This window comes from Ursus maritimus, assembly GCF_017311325.1.
Source record: "Ursus maritimus isolate PB19 chromosome X unlocalized genomic scaffold, ASM1731132v1 scaffold_X1, whole genome shotgun sequence".
Classification (NCBI taxonomy): domain Eukaryota; kingdom Metazoa; phylum Chordata; class Mammalia; order Carnivora; family Ursidae; genus Ursus; species Ursus maritimus.
Genome location: NW_024423319.1, coordinates 27,299,585 through 27,316,506, shown reverse-complemented (window position 1 = coordinate 27,316,506; position 16,922 = coordinate 27,299,585). Strand labels below are relative to the sequence as shown.

The following is a 16,922-nucleotide window of genomic DNA, read 5'->3' as shown; positions in this document are numbered from 1 at the left end:
CATGGAAGCAGAAAGGAGAGACTGCCCAATTCAAGCAGAAAGCTTGGGACTGGAGGAGAGAGAGACTCTCATGAAGGATGTCAGCCCAACAAAAAGAATTTTCCCTCAACTTGAACTGTTGTAAACTATGAGCCTCTTCTGAGCTCAGGAGTGCCTCACCACCGCAGACATTTGAGCAGAGAAGCCATTGCTGCATTGGGTGAGAGGTGGGACCAAATGGTTTTTAAGGTCTCTTCTATTTCTTAAAGCCTGTTACTCTACTGGTTCCAATTGGATGTTCTGTTGACCAAGTGGATTTTTTAAAAGATTTTATTCATTTATTTTACAGAGAGAGACACAGCAAGAGAGGGAACACAAGCAGGGGGAGTGGGAGAGGGAGAAGCAGGCTTCCCACTGAGCAGGGAGCCAGATGCGGGGCTCAATCCCAGGACGCTGGGATCATGACCTGAGCTGAAGACAGACGCTTAACGACTGAGCCACCCAGGTGCCCCCCTCCAAGTGGATATTCTAATTTAACTCCTAAGGAGGCAGAAAGCTTCATTCAGCAGGTCTCCCCAGCAGCAGTGTTCTGGTTAATGGGCATTTTAATGTATGAACCTCAGCTAAACTACCAAACATAAATTTTACAGGAAAATTTGCCATCCTACCCATTTTTCTTCCAACAAATTTTCTAAATCCAAATCAACTGGTGATGACTTTTGTTGATGGCAGACCATGGGCATTCACCAGGAATATATCTAAAGACCCAAATACATGAGTAACACTTGAACATATCATTCCCTCCATGAAATGAAGTAATGATTCTGTGACTACGGGACTAAAGTAATTGATAATGCTATTGAATTCTGCCATTAAAACAAATTACGCTTTCTGTACTATAAAAGCATGTCATGTTTTCAGCATGGCGTGTGTGCCAGGCACTGTTCTAAGTGAGATGCATGTATTAACTCACGCAATTTCTCCCAAGAATCCCTTGAAGTAGGAGCTTTTTTAAACAAAATCATCCCATTTGATGGATGAGGAAATTGAGACACACAGGGGCTTAGATAACTTCTGCAGCCAGCAAGTGGGATTCAAACCCAAGCAATGTGACTCCACGCTCTCAGCCAGCACGCTATACAGTTACCTTGTACTACCTGGGTCTCCAGAGGAATACTCCTGCATGGTGATGAGGAGCAGCCTGCCCTGCAAAGACATGCAAAGTCTGAGTGGCGGGCTAGGTGTGCTCACTGATCGCTTGTTTCCATGCATCAGCCTCACTGAGCCCAAGATTCAAATTTCCACTCCACAAAAAGGCAAATTCCTCCATACGGTTGACCTTCATGATTTATTACAAATAGTTGGAACAGTGACTGTTGAATCCATGAATGCTAGAGCTCTGCTTTATCTGCTGTTCTGAATTAATCCGTTCCTCCTCCATTCATGGATCTCTCCTTTTGGACCTCATATGCTAATTACCTAGTAGTGCTAAGAGAATTTCATGTGGCCTCTCTGCATACCCATTGTTCATTCCTTCTTAGGTACAACATGGTATCCTGTGGGACGAAACAAATGAATCGTGGTGGGTCTGAGAAAAATGAACTTGCTATTATACATCCTGCCCATAATTTTTTAAATTTCTCCCAGATGATTGAGCTAAGATTCCATTCCTTTTATTGCCTTCAGTCTTTCAGCCAAAATAAGACAGACTACAGAAAAAAAAAAAAGCTAGTGATTTTTTTTTTCTTCTTTTTGGTCTAAATGTTAGACTGTCACTTAAATACTAGTTAGGAAGACAAACAGTTTCAGCTTAATTTTTCTCACTTACGAGCCATTGCTTTTTCCCCTTCTTAACCTAGTTCAGAATTCAGTCATCAACCAGGACCCAGTCATTTCTGCCACTAACTAACTTTTCATTTACTGCGTCCGTTCATATCTGCTGTGTATACACCACACGCATTCAAAGTGCCCACTTCAAGCACTGCCATTTATTCTCCTAGAAATGCATCATTACCTAAAGGAAATAAACCTTTTAACCCGTATCAGCAATCAAAGGGCTCAAGTAAATGATGAAGTAAATGAATCCAAATTATAGTGCGTTCGGATCAGAATTCACAGACCCCTTTGCCCTTGCCTTATAAATTTATCTTTGGAAGCCACAGCCTATTTGCAAATAGCCTAAGAGACAAATTGGTCTACACCCCCCTCCCCCTTTCGCTCAGGTTTGATCAGGCGAGATGAACACAAAATACCTCTTTGCAAGTGCACAGAGATATGCTCCTACTAGGTGTTATCTCTAAGACCAAAAAAAAAAAAGAAAAAATTGGAATTGACCTAAAAGTCCTTCAGTAGGAGATTGGGTAGATAAAGGATGGTACAGCCATAGACTGAAATGTTCTGCAGCTATCACAAAGGAGATGTGTTTATTCTCATAAAAATATAAAGAGATGCAAGGGAATGATAAAGCCCAAATTCAGTGTAATGGTCACTTTCGGTCTGGAGGAAGGGTATGCAGTTAGGGAGGCGGGTATAGTCAGAATTCAATTGACCTCATAACGTTTTGTTGAGTTTTGTGGCAGGTACAAGGTGTTCTTACATTGTTTATTATATCTCTCAATGCATATGAATTATTTACTATTTTTAAAAATTCTCTGGAAAAAAATTCTTTGAGCCACTGACTAGGAAATTCCTACCAAGATAAGATTCAGTCATTGAGAATGCATTTCATTGTGATGTTTAGAAATTGTTTTATGTGTCAGATGAGACTAATGTGACATGGAATGAGCATAAATGTCGATGGGTGAGGTTTCAATCTTAGAAGACCTGATTATTAGGGGAGAGTTACTGGTGTGGACAACAAAGGCAGACCAAGTGGCAAAAGCAAAAACAAAGCAAAATGGATTACAAAGCATATATCCTGACTGGTTCAGGTGGAAATTGAACCCAATGATCTCGAGAGTCACTTCAGCTCTAGAATTCGACAGGGCTCTAAAACTAGCGCTGGTAGCCATTTTTCACCAACCTTCCGATACCTTTGACCAACAATCTAGATGTCACTCTGATCAAGCTAAGCTTCAGTTATTAAGCAAATATATGTTGAATGCCTACTATGTGCATTGTGCTGGCTGCCAAGAGGGCTGCCAAACCGAATCAGGCACGGACTTTGTCCTCAAGAACACCCAGTAATGTGAGTAAGACAGTCACATAGCCAACTCGCCAAAATGCGTTCCAGTAAGCTCTGTAACAAAGGTATGAGCAAAAGTGCTTTCGGAACACCCAAGAAAGCACTTCTGTGGGACCAGGAGAGAGTCAGGATAAACTTCATAGAAGACATGATATTTGCTTTGGACCTTGTAAGATGAATAGGGATAATTCAGGCAGAAGCAAAAGCATAACCAAAGGCACAAAACATGAAGTTGTGTGGCCTGTTTCAGTGAACAGTGAGGAGCCCGACATGACTAGATCATCGGAGAGTGTAGCTCAAGGTCATGAAGCCTCTTGAATATCATACATGAGAGTCTGCATTTTGTCCCGTGGGTTTCAGGGAACTATCGGGAGATTCTAAAGAATGATCAGATTTACATTTTGGAAGGATCGCTGGGGGATAAATTGAAGAGAGAGATGAAGCCGGGAGAACAATTAGGAAGCAATGTAGTCCAGACCAAAAAATGATGGGAGTCTGCTCCAGGGCAATGGTAATGAGGATGGAAAGAAGACAAAAGGACAGATCCTACATTTCTATCTCACAATAAACATGGCATCATGAGAGGCTGAGGAAGGAGCCCAAACCAAACTTTCTAGCTTGAATGTTAGGTGGTTTACTGATAGAATTTAGGAGAACCAGGCTTTATAAGAAAGATAGTAAGTTTGGTTTGGAAATATTTAATCTCAAAGTGTCTATAGGACCATCAGGTGGAGATGTCCATTGGCAAAGCTTGTGTGCTGTCTCCCCAAAATGTCCCTTGAATTCAACCTCTTCTTTCTACCTCCATTGCTCCCAACCTAGTTGAAGCCACCACCATCTCTCCCCTGGACTACTAGAATAGCCCCCTAACCAGTCCTCTTGCTTCCATTCTGGCCCACCTTAGAGTGGATTCTCCATACAGCAGCTGGAGTAATGTTTTAAAACTTTAAATTGGATCTTATCATACCCCTTCTCAAAATCCTTCAATATTTTCCAATCAGAATAAATCCAAACTTTTTACCATGACCTACAGGGCCCTACAAGATCTGACCTCTGATTATCCTTCTAAATTCCTTTCCTACCATTCTCCCTTTTGCTCATTCGGCTTCAGCCATATTGGCTTTTTTTTTTTTTCTGTTTTGTTTTTTTTTTTTGCAAACCAAATGTGGAAACCATATTTCCAATTTCAGTGAACAGTATCAGTGGCTCAGTGAGGGCCTCAGTGGGGGGGGGTCTCATTGCCATAAACACCTTCCATGGCGATAGCTCTGGGAGCTCCGGCCCTCTGGAATTATTTAAGCAGGCCTCAAGAATGTAGCTGGCCAAAATCCAGAGAAGAGCAACTAAATTAACAATCAAAAAAGCTGAGGTCTGGGCCAGGAAAGCCCATAAAAGGACACTTAACATCATGGGATAGGTTTCTAGTTTCTACCATGCTACCTCACCTCTGGTCAAATAGTGCTTTAGAGTTTTTCTGTAGGGTTTTCATTCCTAAGGACCTAACTCCCAACTCAATTGGAAGTCCTGGGGTCATTGAGATCACACTCCCTTTACAGGCTCCAGAATGCCTAACATAGAGCTATAAGCATTTAGTACATGTTCTAAGGACCACCTGAACTGAGATGAAATTTAATGGCGTTAAATTCAAAATCCGAAACGGTAAAGATGAGGGAAACTTGGCTTGGCAAAAAGAACTAACAGTTTGGGTTTGGCCTCCAACCTAGTAGAGAGAGGGACCCTATTCACTCTCCATTACATTCTTCGCACCCCCAGTAGAGAGCTTTAGATGTAGCAAGTGCTCAGGAAATATTTGTTGAGAGGATGGATGACAAGCTAAATACATTAATGCAAACTCGGGCAGTGTTGTGCTGGAAAATAATGCTCCAATGACAAGAAGCAAACCGTGTGTCTTTCCATTCTGTCTTTGTCGGATATCTGGGGTACCATGTCTATCTCTAGGCGATCTAATTGAAGAGAGACATAGAATCCTATGGGAGATCGACCAAAATTGTGAGCGTTCTGGAAATACTTTTAGACATCAGTGGAGTTTGACCCGATGAAGAGATGAAGAAGGGGTATGAGAACAGCCTTGCAACATTTGGAGGGCCGTCATACAGAAGCAGGGACAGGATTGCTTTGCATAGCTCTAGCAGATAGTGCTGAGGGTTGCTAGCTACCGAGAAACAAATTTCAGCTCAGAATAAGAAAGTACTTTCTTACAATATTTGATGCCCTTTGCGGAGTGGGCTCGCTAAAATGGTTGTAGGCTTCCCTCCAATGGAGGTTTTTTTCGGGTTGGTAAAGGGTAATGACAGAGCAGGATATCGTAGGGGAGATTTCTGAATGGAGAGGAAGATTGAACCAAGAAAGTGTTTTTCAAGTTGATTGCAAACCCATTAGCGCAGCCATGAAATCAATTCAGTGGGTCCTGACTGGGGTGTGTGTGTGTGTGTGTGTGTCTGTGTGTGTGTGTGTTGCAGTGAATTAGAACAGGGTGGCAAATCTCAGAGAGCATCACACATCGCAAAGCCAAGTGTGGTTTTGAGAAACCGATTTTGGAACCACGCTTACATATGTATGCACGTCGCGACTGGGTCACAGCGTGGCCCGCTTGTCTTCCTGTGGGCGGTAACCAAGCACGTTCAGAGAACCACAGCGCCAATGCCGCTTCCGGTGTTAATATCTGGCAGCTCTAAGAGCTCTCCTCTCTGTTGCAGAGGTCCAAAATTGCTGTCTACGAGAAAATGTGGTCTTACATGAAATCAGCAGAGCCATCTGTGTTTACCAAAACAACAGCAGACGGAGTGGCCCGAGTGCGGAAGTCCAAGGGAAAGTTCGCCTTCCTGCTGGAGTCAACCATGAATGAGTACATTGAGCAGAGAAAACCGTGTGACACCATGAAAGTTGGTGGAAATCTGGATTCCAAAGGCTATGGTGTGGCAACCCCTAAAGGCTCAGCATTAAGGTGGGTGGAATAATATAACAATATCCGTGTTGTTATAGTATTCCACCTACCCTGATGCATTTTGTTGTCATTTTCTTTCTTGTGGATTTTGAGGTAACTTTTTAAAGTTTAAAACCTACACTATTCCATGGAGTTAAATAAGACGGTAAATTATGGTTTCACCGATTTAATGCATCCATTTTTTTTTAATGTTCTCTCTCTGTGTTGTCCTCTCTGACTGTTTGTTGCTGTTTTAATTTTACAGTTCAACGGCTTTTTCGATTTAAATGGTAAAAGCCAAGTTATGGTGCCATATGTGATGAATGTTAATTGCATGGATGTGGTGTTCTTGTTACTTTTTTTCTCAAAGACAATTTCCCCATCCCGCACACTTCAGTTTTGAGCAAATGTTATCCTCCATGCCACCTTCCAATATTTAACCCTGTATTTGCTGTACAGACATTTTTATAGCTCCACGTTCTGTGAAATTTAGCCAATTTGTCCTCTTGTGCTCCTTTTTATACGTTAACGATTTCCTAAGCATTTGTGCATTTTCTTACAAGTTATGTTTTATCGTTTCAAGAAATGCTGTTAACCTGGCAGTATTAAAACTGAATGAGCAAGGCCTCTTGGACAAATTGAAAAACAAATGGTGGTACGACAAAGGAGAGTGCGGCAGCGGGGGCGGTGACTCCAAGGTCAGCCTCAATGTCACCACAACCGGGTACCCTTAGTGACGAGTAATCGGCAAGACTGTTATCTTATTATTGAGGAGAGAGCACAAGACTCACACATAAGGTGGAATGACCAGGTTATTCCCCTGCCTGGCAGCTTTGGGAACCAGAAAGACTCCAGGGCACTGCCCGCATTTTTGATCTAACTTGGGTCCCTTCTTAAACTCCCAGACAGAGGCTCCCCCTCCACACCCCTTCCTTCCCCTCACACGCCAGACTGGTTGCCTTATGAAGGCCACGGTGTGGGTTTCAATGGCCTAGGCTTTCAAGAGCCCCAGGCTTGCCTTAGGACTGTCCCCGCCTGCCTCACACGAGTGGTGTGAGAAATCAAATCTATCTACTGAAAAGTCAGGTTACAGCGGGTTTTTTTCCCCTAAGGCATGACGGTTGCTCACAGAGGTTGGTTGGTTGGTTGATTACAGTTGGCATCTTCAGTTACGTGTGTGAGTGATGAGATGGTGTTCTTGCTATGTGATGGCCTGTTTAAGCTGGCCCCACTTAACTTGAAAGCCAAAGATCAAGCTCGGTTTCAAGTTAAATGGGGTCTTTCTTCAATAGGCCACCTCATATACAGACTTGGCAAAGACATTTTGTATATTTAAACAAGCGCGTCGCCTAACTGTGATACTCCATGTGTATAAATCCCTGATTTGGCTTCTCCTTAGCCATGTTCTTGGTTCAGGTAGGTCTAATTGTTATCCAGGCTGCCTTCACGAGAAAATCCATCTTACTTGGCATTCCTTTGGCTCCACAATGCTCTTCGGGGCTAGAAAGAACAAAACGAATAGCCTTCATCCAAGCAATAAGAAATAGGGGCAAGCTCAGAAGCCATGATACCAAGTAATGGAAGGACATGTTGGGTAAGTACAAGAGAGGACCTGAAAACAGAATCCTCCATGACCCAAAGGGCATGCGAATTATATTGAAGCGTGATAAGATCAACTCTTGTACAACCAAGATACCATGGGCATCTTAAGGTGAAGAACAGTGTTTCCCATACAAAGGCCAAGAGACAGGCAAGCCAACCCTTTTCTCCTTCAGAGACAATGGTTACACCTCTGCTCTTCTCTTTCTCTCTCCATTCCTCAGGATCCTGATGGAAAAGTTAGTTGGCCAGTCTGCAGTATAATATGGGTTTGGAAACACTGATACAGAGCACTTTCAAAGAGATAAATTCAAATACAACTTTCTTCAGCACATAATCTTACCAGGCATTGGCGAGGTCTTTTATTGTAAAACCTTGATTAACCAGAACTCACCTAACCAGTACCCCAACTAACCGAATTGCCCCTCCTCAGTACTCCACATTGATGAGAAAGCAGCAATAGTACCAAAAAAGAAGAATTCTGCAAGGAATTTATTTTTTTTAAATCACTTGCCAAGAGATGACCTGTGGTTAGGTCACATTCAGCTTTGTCTCCCATATCTTCTCTCCATCTGGATTGACCCTCAAACATTAGAGGCTGCTTCCCGGAGGCGAGAAAGTGGATACAAGCATTTTGAGAAAACAAAACAAAACAAAACATGTTGTTAGCCAAGAATGAAACAAAATGAGTACTCTTATTGAAAATTCCATTCATCCCTTATGGATTCCAATTAATCAAGGTTTTACTATGTGTCAGAAAGCAGTAACTTCCTTTCCCACCAGTGTGAACTGATGACATTGACAGCTTAGCCAAGCTTTCGGCTCAGTTGAGTTTTGCAGTGGCTAACCTGATGCCTAGAGCATTTGGCACCTTCTTCCTGGTCTTTTTCTCATGTTCTTAGCAGGCCACGGAGAACCTAATTTTCTCATTCAAGTGAGTTGCAGAATGAAAATTGAGCTGGATTGGATACACTGCTCTCATGACTTCATCATTCACACTCAGCATGGTTACAAAGGAGCCATGGACTGTGTCAAGATGATTCCAAAACATCCACATGATGCCAAGTGCCCAGAAGTTTTCAAATAACCAGATGTTTGCTGTTACATAAACCAAAAACCAATCTGCATGTAGTGGGCCGAATGTTTACTTTTCACCCAGATGTTTTGGTATCCTGAACTTTAGACCAGCTCTTTGCTAATTACAGCCAGCAATCAAGCTTTTCTGTTTTTCCTCAGCTGATACTGCTGCAAAGTTATCAAGTAACCTTATTGCCAGCCCACGCTTTCCTGATTATCTGATTTTCGATATGCAAGTAGGAAAAACAGTTCAGTAGAGCCTAAATGTTTCCAGCTTCTTTGACACTAGTGCTACCTGCCAGGCATCTCTCAAATCACTTGTTTTGGCCATTCCTCCAGCCAGCCTTTTGAAATAAGTCACCCCCTTTCTCAGCTGTGGATAATAGTAGGATGAGTGCCACCTCGCCAACGATGGTTTTTCCATTTCCGGATTACCAAGGAGCTTGCCTGTGTGCTCTCCCTCCTTCTACCTGCTGTTTTCTGAGAGTGAGCAAGAGAAGGGGCAAGAGATGAACTTGAATCTGCTTTACCACTATTTGGTGGTGACGCCAAAAGCAAATCAGTGGAGAAGAAGGTAGAAAAGGCAGCGAAGCCCCATTAATCTGGAGCCCTCAGATTTACAATCTGTGACAAACCCGCCAGGGCCCAGTCGACGGTCTACCCATAGAGCATCAGGAAAGGGGCCGAGCGAGAGAGGTTTGTTAAGCAAATGAAGAGTTTAGATTGTCAGTTGAATTTTTTCCTTAAGAGAACAAATTTTTTCTCAAACGTTGCAAGCATTCGTTAGATATAATCATATTCATTACAAATCTCTCTGCTAAAGTAGTTCTCACAAGGACCTCCACTATGGCAAAGTATTATAGGGAGTTTGAATTACAAAACAGACCTAAAGTAATAAAGCTGTCATTCCTCAAACCTGTTTTGTAATTCAGGACTTTCTCATTCAGACGGTCCTTCCCCTATGTTAGTCCCAAACCAGCGACGTTTGACTGTGTTAGTAAAGTGGCTTGAGAATTACATTTCTTCTCTGTAGCCCGTCCCCAGTTATCATGACAATTGACTGCTGAATATACCATCATTGCACGGAGAGTGAGACCCAGAGATGGTGGTGACTTTGAAAAGGTCACACAGCTAATGCTGTCGCAGATCTCTGCTGACTTTCAGGGTCACCTCTTGGGATAATATTGCAGACCCAGCCGATGAGCAATGCAAATCTGATTGCATGTGAGAGATTTCCATAAAAACCGGGTTCGTTCTCAACTACCTTGGTTACCAGGCAAATGGCATATTTAAGCCATTTCAGCCCTTAGTGCTGATTACTAAAAATGACAATAATCACAAAGCTTGACATTTATGAGTGCTTTTACTTTTTCAAAAACACTTCCACACCTATTATCTCTGAAACCAGGAGAGGGAGAAAAACCTACAATACTTATCTCTCTGTTTCTCTCCTGCAACCTTAAAATAATGATAAGTGGGCAATTATGTTAAATTGTTGACTTTTCCACCCTGGCATGAGACATCGTGCAGTTTCAGCCTGTTCTCAAAAAGTTACCCTTCTGCGGAAGGAACCAGCAATTTTTCAGGCTGTTTTACATGTGTGCGTGCTTAAACTAATGCAACAGATATTTATATTCCTTCATGTCACTGATTTTATCTCATTTTCAGAATGCAAGGAATTAAGACAAGGTCAGCCACTAATGTGGCCCCTGAACCAGGCCTACGGGCTAGAACTGAAATACTGCTCAGTTTTAGCCATTTCCTGAACCTGGGCTAATAGGACCCAAACAAATCAGACCTGATCCTTCCTTGATGACTGTAAATGTACAGGCAAGGATCGTGAAAATTAGAGCTGTGGTTTGGGAATTTTTAACCTGCAAATCACTCTTTTGTGTTAGTGCGTTATTACGATGTGTGCGTAAATGCAGTAATTAAGAGCCAGTAGGTTGTTTCAGCTATAAACCCCGATCACCGGGGGTTTGTGGCACAGCCAGTGTGAGTCTGTCTCTATAAATCACAGCAGAACGGGGATTTAGCTGCTGAATTACCACATAAGCACATCAGCCTCCCTCCACAGCTGCATGTCACCTCAAACTTTCAAATTCTTCTGACCTGCCCTCGCTCACCCTGCTTCACTCCCTTAATCTTGGGGAAAGGACAGAGCTTAGCTTTCCTGGGTAGCTGTACCTTCCTAGAGGGGGTCTGCTCTATGAAACAAGCTTTGTGTGTCTGGGGGGACAAGGCTTTATAAACCATCCCCCACCTCTCCCTACAATTGTCTCGGCTTTAGTTCTATCCAGGGATTTAGACATCCAGGGTCCATATTTTTCAAGCTGAAAATCAGCACGCTATGTGTGCTCTGGGGGAACACTGGAACAGAATGTTTCAGTGGACCCATCCTGAACCCCTTGACTGGAAGGAGAGTTGTACGACCAGTGCCTTACCTTGCAAGGCATAGCGGGAAGTAAGGGATGACGATGGGAGATATGCAGTTAAACTTTGATTAAGTAAATAAATGGTTGAGTGATCTTTACGATTTATGGAATCTCGATAGAGAAATGCAGCTTTGTTGTCTTCAAAACTATATAGGGACTAGAATAACCACTGTGATGCTAGGAAAACATTAAGGGAACCTGTTTTCCTAAATTCAAAAAGTGGCTTGCAATTAAAATTAGTTGTGCTTCTTTTCATGTGGGTGCTTTCAGAGGACCTAAAAAGAGTTTGTTCTCTTAAGAAATTCAAACGCGTCCTTCCTTCCTATCACTAGCAATCCTGTTTTCCATCTCCTGCATTTGCTTAGCAAGTCTCGTATTCAAAGACAGTAAAAAGTTATACTTTAGAACAGCCCACTTCCAAATGCCCTCAGCTTCCTGTTTGGTGGTCCTTAGATGAATGAGGTGATACCATGTTTCCCATATGTATAAATGAGATCCTCAGTTTTGTGTGTATTTCTTCTTCCGTGTATGTCTACAATCCTCCTCTCCTATGCCACCGTCTCTTAACCACTTCTCTTCCACACCCAGAATTCTTTGACATTCTTGGGCCTTGGGTCACGGATGTGAATCTGCATCTATCTGCCTTTTACCTGCAACAAGATGGACCTTTTATTGGCAGAAGCCATCCCTAAAGGTAGACATTTTGGATGCCCAGGGTTAAGATGGATCCCAATGACTCTTTATTGACACTGTTATGTGTGTAGGCAAGAATCATTACAGATCGATGGCACTTCCTGGGTCTTAGAAGAAGTTCCTGTGAATCATCGAGACTGGTTTGGGATCAAGGAGTAGGGTGAGTATATTATGCTCTTCGTTGGTTTGCATGTCTCTGTGCTGATGCTGCCTCCTGGAAGTATGAAGAACCTGACAGTTCTCTTTCCTGGTGGTGACTAAATTTGCTACTTGAACTTTACTCAGGTCTTCTTCCCAAGAGCAAACCCTCACTTTCTCTCAAGTGGCTGCTTCAAGCAAGGGACCTTTTTGCCTTGAGAACTGAACCAGTCCAGTGACTGCCAAAACCATTGATTTTTGCCAGATGGTGTTAAAGAATAAATTCTACCACCGGAAAAAAATTGTAATCCAGAAAAAAAATTGTTTTAATTAATCCATTCTAGCAATTTTTTTTTGTGTGTGGAAATTGACTGTGTGGCCTTAACATGCTTTCTATGATTAAGACATGATGATTTGCCTTTGGTGTTATCCTGATAACTTGAATGTGTTTCTCATTGACAAATAATGACTAAATGTTCAACACCAGAGCTACAGAAAGAGCAGCAGGAGTGCAAAGCCTGCAGGTAAGAACGCTGGTATACAATTGCCAAGAGGAGAGACACGCTGCAGAGGCAGAGCGGAACGGTGTGTGTCTATACCCTTTCTGCCCCACTAAGACCAAATCATTTGGTTTCCTTTCTTTTGGAGAGAAGGTTACAGAACCACACTCTCCGAAAGGCAAGACAGCCATGGAAAAGAGACATGAAAGATTTGAAATGATTGAAATACATGCAATGAGGGTGGGAGTTGAAGTTGGTGGAGAAGGGTGGGGGCAAATTTATGGAGAACAATTGAAATCCATTCTCTTTTGACTTTCTAGAGAGCGGTACAGCATTTGGCCCTTGGCACGTGAGGCAAATCCCCATTGGTCACAGCTGGCAAAAGTGTGTTCCAAGCACTAAATTCACCATAAAGCTTAATTTCATCTGGCCTTGAAGCAATATTTCTCAAAATACAAAACGAAGGCAATAGCATACTTTACATTTGAAAGAGAGAGTGAGAGAGAGAGTGAGAGAGAGAGAGACTGTCTCTGCTGGTGTGTCCTATGTAGCCTCACTGCTGGAAAGGGCGGTAAGTGGATGCTGGAAGGCGTGCTAGGAGACGGTGGCACGTGCCCTGGCCTGGCAACCAGTAGTCAGCTTGCAGATCTGATAGACGGACCCCATTTGTTGCAATCTAATGGAGTGTAAGCTAAGACTGGTTATTTTTCTATGGGTCGTGCTCAAGAGAGGGCTACTGGGGAGAAAAGAAGATGCTGGCACCCATCAGATTAAACTGTCAGTGAACATTTTGCCTAGAGTCAGGGGCATGAACTCGCCATCTTCAGAAACACACGTCATGTGAGTTTCTGATCTAAAGTGAGATCAGTTTCTGTCTGTCTTCTCCATCTAGGCTTTTCTTTCTTGGTGCCAGTGGGATGAACTAAAGGAAACACGTTTCTATGTAATAAAGCTCAACCAAATTTGATAGTTTGAGTTTTTAATGGATCTTAAAATGGAGTTTTCAAGTGCATCAACTATGACTCGGGGAAGTATCTGTGGCCACGTTTTAACCAAAACTGGCTTCTCCAGATGCTTAGTCTGCCCTGACCCCCTTCTCTCTGCCAGGGACAAACGGAGTTAAGAAGTCCTCCCAGAAAATTGGGTTGTGTGAGATAGTCCACAACCAGTAATGGTTTTGGATTCCTGTTCTAAAGGGAGAGGTTGGACAAAGGCCCAGTTTGGCAGAAGTCCATCAGTGAAATTCACACCATGGGGACTCAAGGGGTCTCTCACTTGGAATTTGAGAGATTCTCATCTGGAAATGCGCTGGCTTTACTCACATATCCACAAGTGACTTCTGGAGCTGCTTCTCCAGCATAGGTGCTCATCGACAGGTTTCAGTCACTAGCACTGTTAGGCCCTTAGTAAAATGACTCACGGCTTTCAACTCCTCATGTTATATACATGCATTATTGCATTGGCTCTTTGAACTTGCATGAAATTATGATCTCATTACCAAGGAGTTAAATAGGTTTGAGCTACATTTGTGAACCACGTAGATATAAATTCTCACTCAGAGGGAGCTTCTAGCAGCTAAGCTCTGCGTAACTCTGCAAATCACTGTGGCTGCCCCTGGGGACTGAGAGTTGCCCGGGTGGCCAGAGCCCAGCAATGCCAGCAATCGTATGGACATGCTCCCAGGTTGCGGAGAAAGCTCAGGCTGATCCAAGGGTAGAAGGATTGAAATGACCTAAACCCTCATTCTCCTAGAATCCTGCCCCCAGAAAGCCCTGTGAAAAGAATTGGAGAGAGATTTTTTCTTTAAGCGCTCCAGATTCTAGTGTAGCCTTGGGCATAAGTTGAACTGCCATGAACTCCAAGAGCTAGTGTGTGGAGAGGTCACCTATCCCACGGTAACCGACAGAAAAGAATACAAAGGACCTTAGAGTAAATCCTTTTATCTAGCAAAGAATCTTCTCTTGCTTGGTCATGCATTGGCTTCAACTTAATAAATCAAGACCTACCTGGACAGAGATGTCTCTAGCCACCTGTCTGCACATGCCTGTGACTTCCTGAGTGACGCTAGGAGGTTTTCAGAAAAAGCTAGGGAAGCAAGTGAGCAATTGGGAAAGGGGACTCGTGCCCATGAAAACCTGAAATATCTTCAGTAAAAAAACCAGTGAAAGAGAGGTTGTCTGGCCTCCCTCCACTGGGCTGAAGACAATTCTAAAAAGTCATTCAAAAGAAAAAAAAATCACTAGATACCAAGAAGCAAGTGTCAGTAAGTTGGAGTGCGGTTTAGACGAGGTGTGGGGTGAGGGACAGGCTGCCAGCTTAGGCTGTGACTGTGACCAGCTTGCATTGTCACCATCCAGAGCTGCCGTCAGAGCAGCTTCCTCACTAACCATGCAAATACATCACGCTTCCTCGTCTATTTCTTCTCCTTCCCCGTGATCTCCTCGTCTTTCTCGGTAACCCACGCATTTACACCTGTATCCACCCCTCCTAAGGGTGCTACTGAAGATCTTCTGGCGTCATTAATTAAACAGGCATTTGCTCTTTAGGTGTCCCTGCGCAGAAAGGAGAGTGAAGCCATTCAGAGCAGAATCTATCCCATAGTCTCTTGGGCAGATAAATCATACTGCCCCCGGGATCCTGTGTTTTTCAGGCTCAGAGACATGGCCACAGTACAGATTTTTATATCAACCCTTCCAGGATCACCATTGGGAGGAATCAATGTGGTCATTAATTCACTAGGCCATTTTGTCTTCTTTCCCACTCTGGGGAAACTCGGCACCCTCGCAGCCTCTCCCCACACTTCTCTGTTCTTTGTTCATGGCTCCAGACTACCTATTTTGGGGTATTTCCTGAATTCAAAATTGAAAAACAAATTTGACTCTTCTTTTGAAATATATAAAAAATTTTAGTTTGGGCTTTTTTTTTTTTTAAAGTAAACAGTTTCTACTTTCACAGTAAAGAAAACGGTCTTCTTATCCTGAAACTGTTTCCCTGTGTAACGCTAGCCATCACTAAGATAACACTGACCTGGCTGGCACATGCCAGGAATGAGCTGGAAACCTGGACACCCGCCACCCAGGGCTGGATACCTTGGATTCGTGAGCACCGTCCTTTGTAGCTGAGGTCCTGCCAGGTGTGGATGGCCAAGATAAGCAAAAATCTGTATCAGGGTTTTTTTTTCCCCCCCAAAGTAGAACTCATTTTCAAAGCATTATGAATTATGAATTACGTTACTACCGCTATTTAAAAAAAAAAAATCGATGCCACTCCAGGACTTTTCCCTACACTCAGGAAAGTTTCCCACGCTTTCAAATGAGGCTAATTCACCTCGGCCCTTAACCCTTGCCATCCGCTCACCAGTCCACGCGCGTTTCTATGACTTCGGGTGCAGCGGACGGATCTCTTCTTAGGGGGAGCTTTACCCTCTTCCTCTCTGAACAGTTTTGAAACAGAATGGAACAGAGAGTTGGGATTTGTAAATAGTTACTCTGGCCCATCTCCCATTCCCCCAAGAAGCTTTGTATTTTAACAAGGACTGTTGCTCAAACTTAAAGGTGTGCGATTCTCAGGATGGAATTTCAGGTCCCCGGGAGGAAAATATTCTCAGACCGGACACACTCCCAGACCCCCTGAAATTACCTCACATAGCTCTCCTGCTCTCTGCCTAGGCCTCTGGGCCTCTGGGCCCTTGCCCTTGTCTTGGGAGGGCTGTACTCAGAGCCCTCCCAAGCCTGGCAGAGGGGAGAACGCCTGACTAATTTCCATGACAGGAATCTGACCTAGTTTGTTTAATTCTTTCTGTTCTCTACCGAGGTGAGTACAATAAATATTTCTGACTTACAATTCTCTGAGGCACCAGGCAAGGGCCTGCAGTAATTGCTCTGAAGCCTTCCCCTGGGGACACGCTGCCGCTGCGCAGTGGAAGGCCCCAGCTGCCAGCGTGCCCTTGCTAGGGTGATAGTTATTTGCAGTACGGTGGTCCCTGAAGACAAACTTCATTATGAACATCCAAGCACAAGAACAAAAATAAGGAGGACTGCCACGCTTCCGTGTGTTCCATTGGAGAACGCACGGTACAGGGTTGAAGAGATAAGCATTTGCCCTCTGGCCTGCCCCCTCGTTTGCTGTGCAGGCGTGAGCAGGTTGCCTAACCGATCTGTGCCTCGGTTTCTTTACTTACAAAGTAGAGACCATAAATCTACCTTCCTAGGGTGATCGTTCAATTTGAGCAATAAGAGGAAGTGTGATAATTTTGTGAAATACCAGGCTGAAAAGCAAAACTCTAAAAGAGAGTTCAACCAGCATTTGTTGAGAGAATAATATGTAAGCCATGGTCCCTGCACTTGAAAAGCACACAGTCCTGTGCAAGTTAT

At 43.5% G+C, this 16,922-nt stretch overlaps 1 protein-coding gene across 3 annotated transcripts in view; it reads left to right on the top strand.

Moving 5' to 3' along the window:
* Window positions 1–16,922, top strand: part of GRIA3 (glutamate ionotropic receptor AMPA type subunit 3) — a 282,865-nt gene that overhangs the window by 248,125 nt on the left and 17,818 nt on the right. For 2 of the 3 annotated variants that reach the window (XM_040628382.1, XM_040628376.1), the window contains exon 14: window positions 5,881–6,293. In XM_040628382.1, coding sequence (XP_040484316.1) covers window positions 5,881–6,141 — 261 coding nt within the window. In that variant the 3' untranslated portion in view covers window positions 6,142–6,293. Of the gene's footprint in view, window positions 1–5,880; window positions 6,294–16,922 lie in introns of those variants that run through there. The other variant, XM_040628391.1, reaches the window with a different exon arrangement.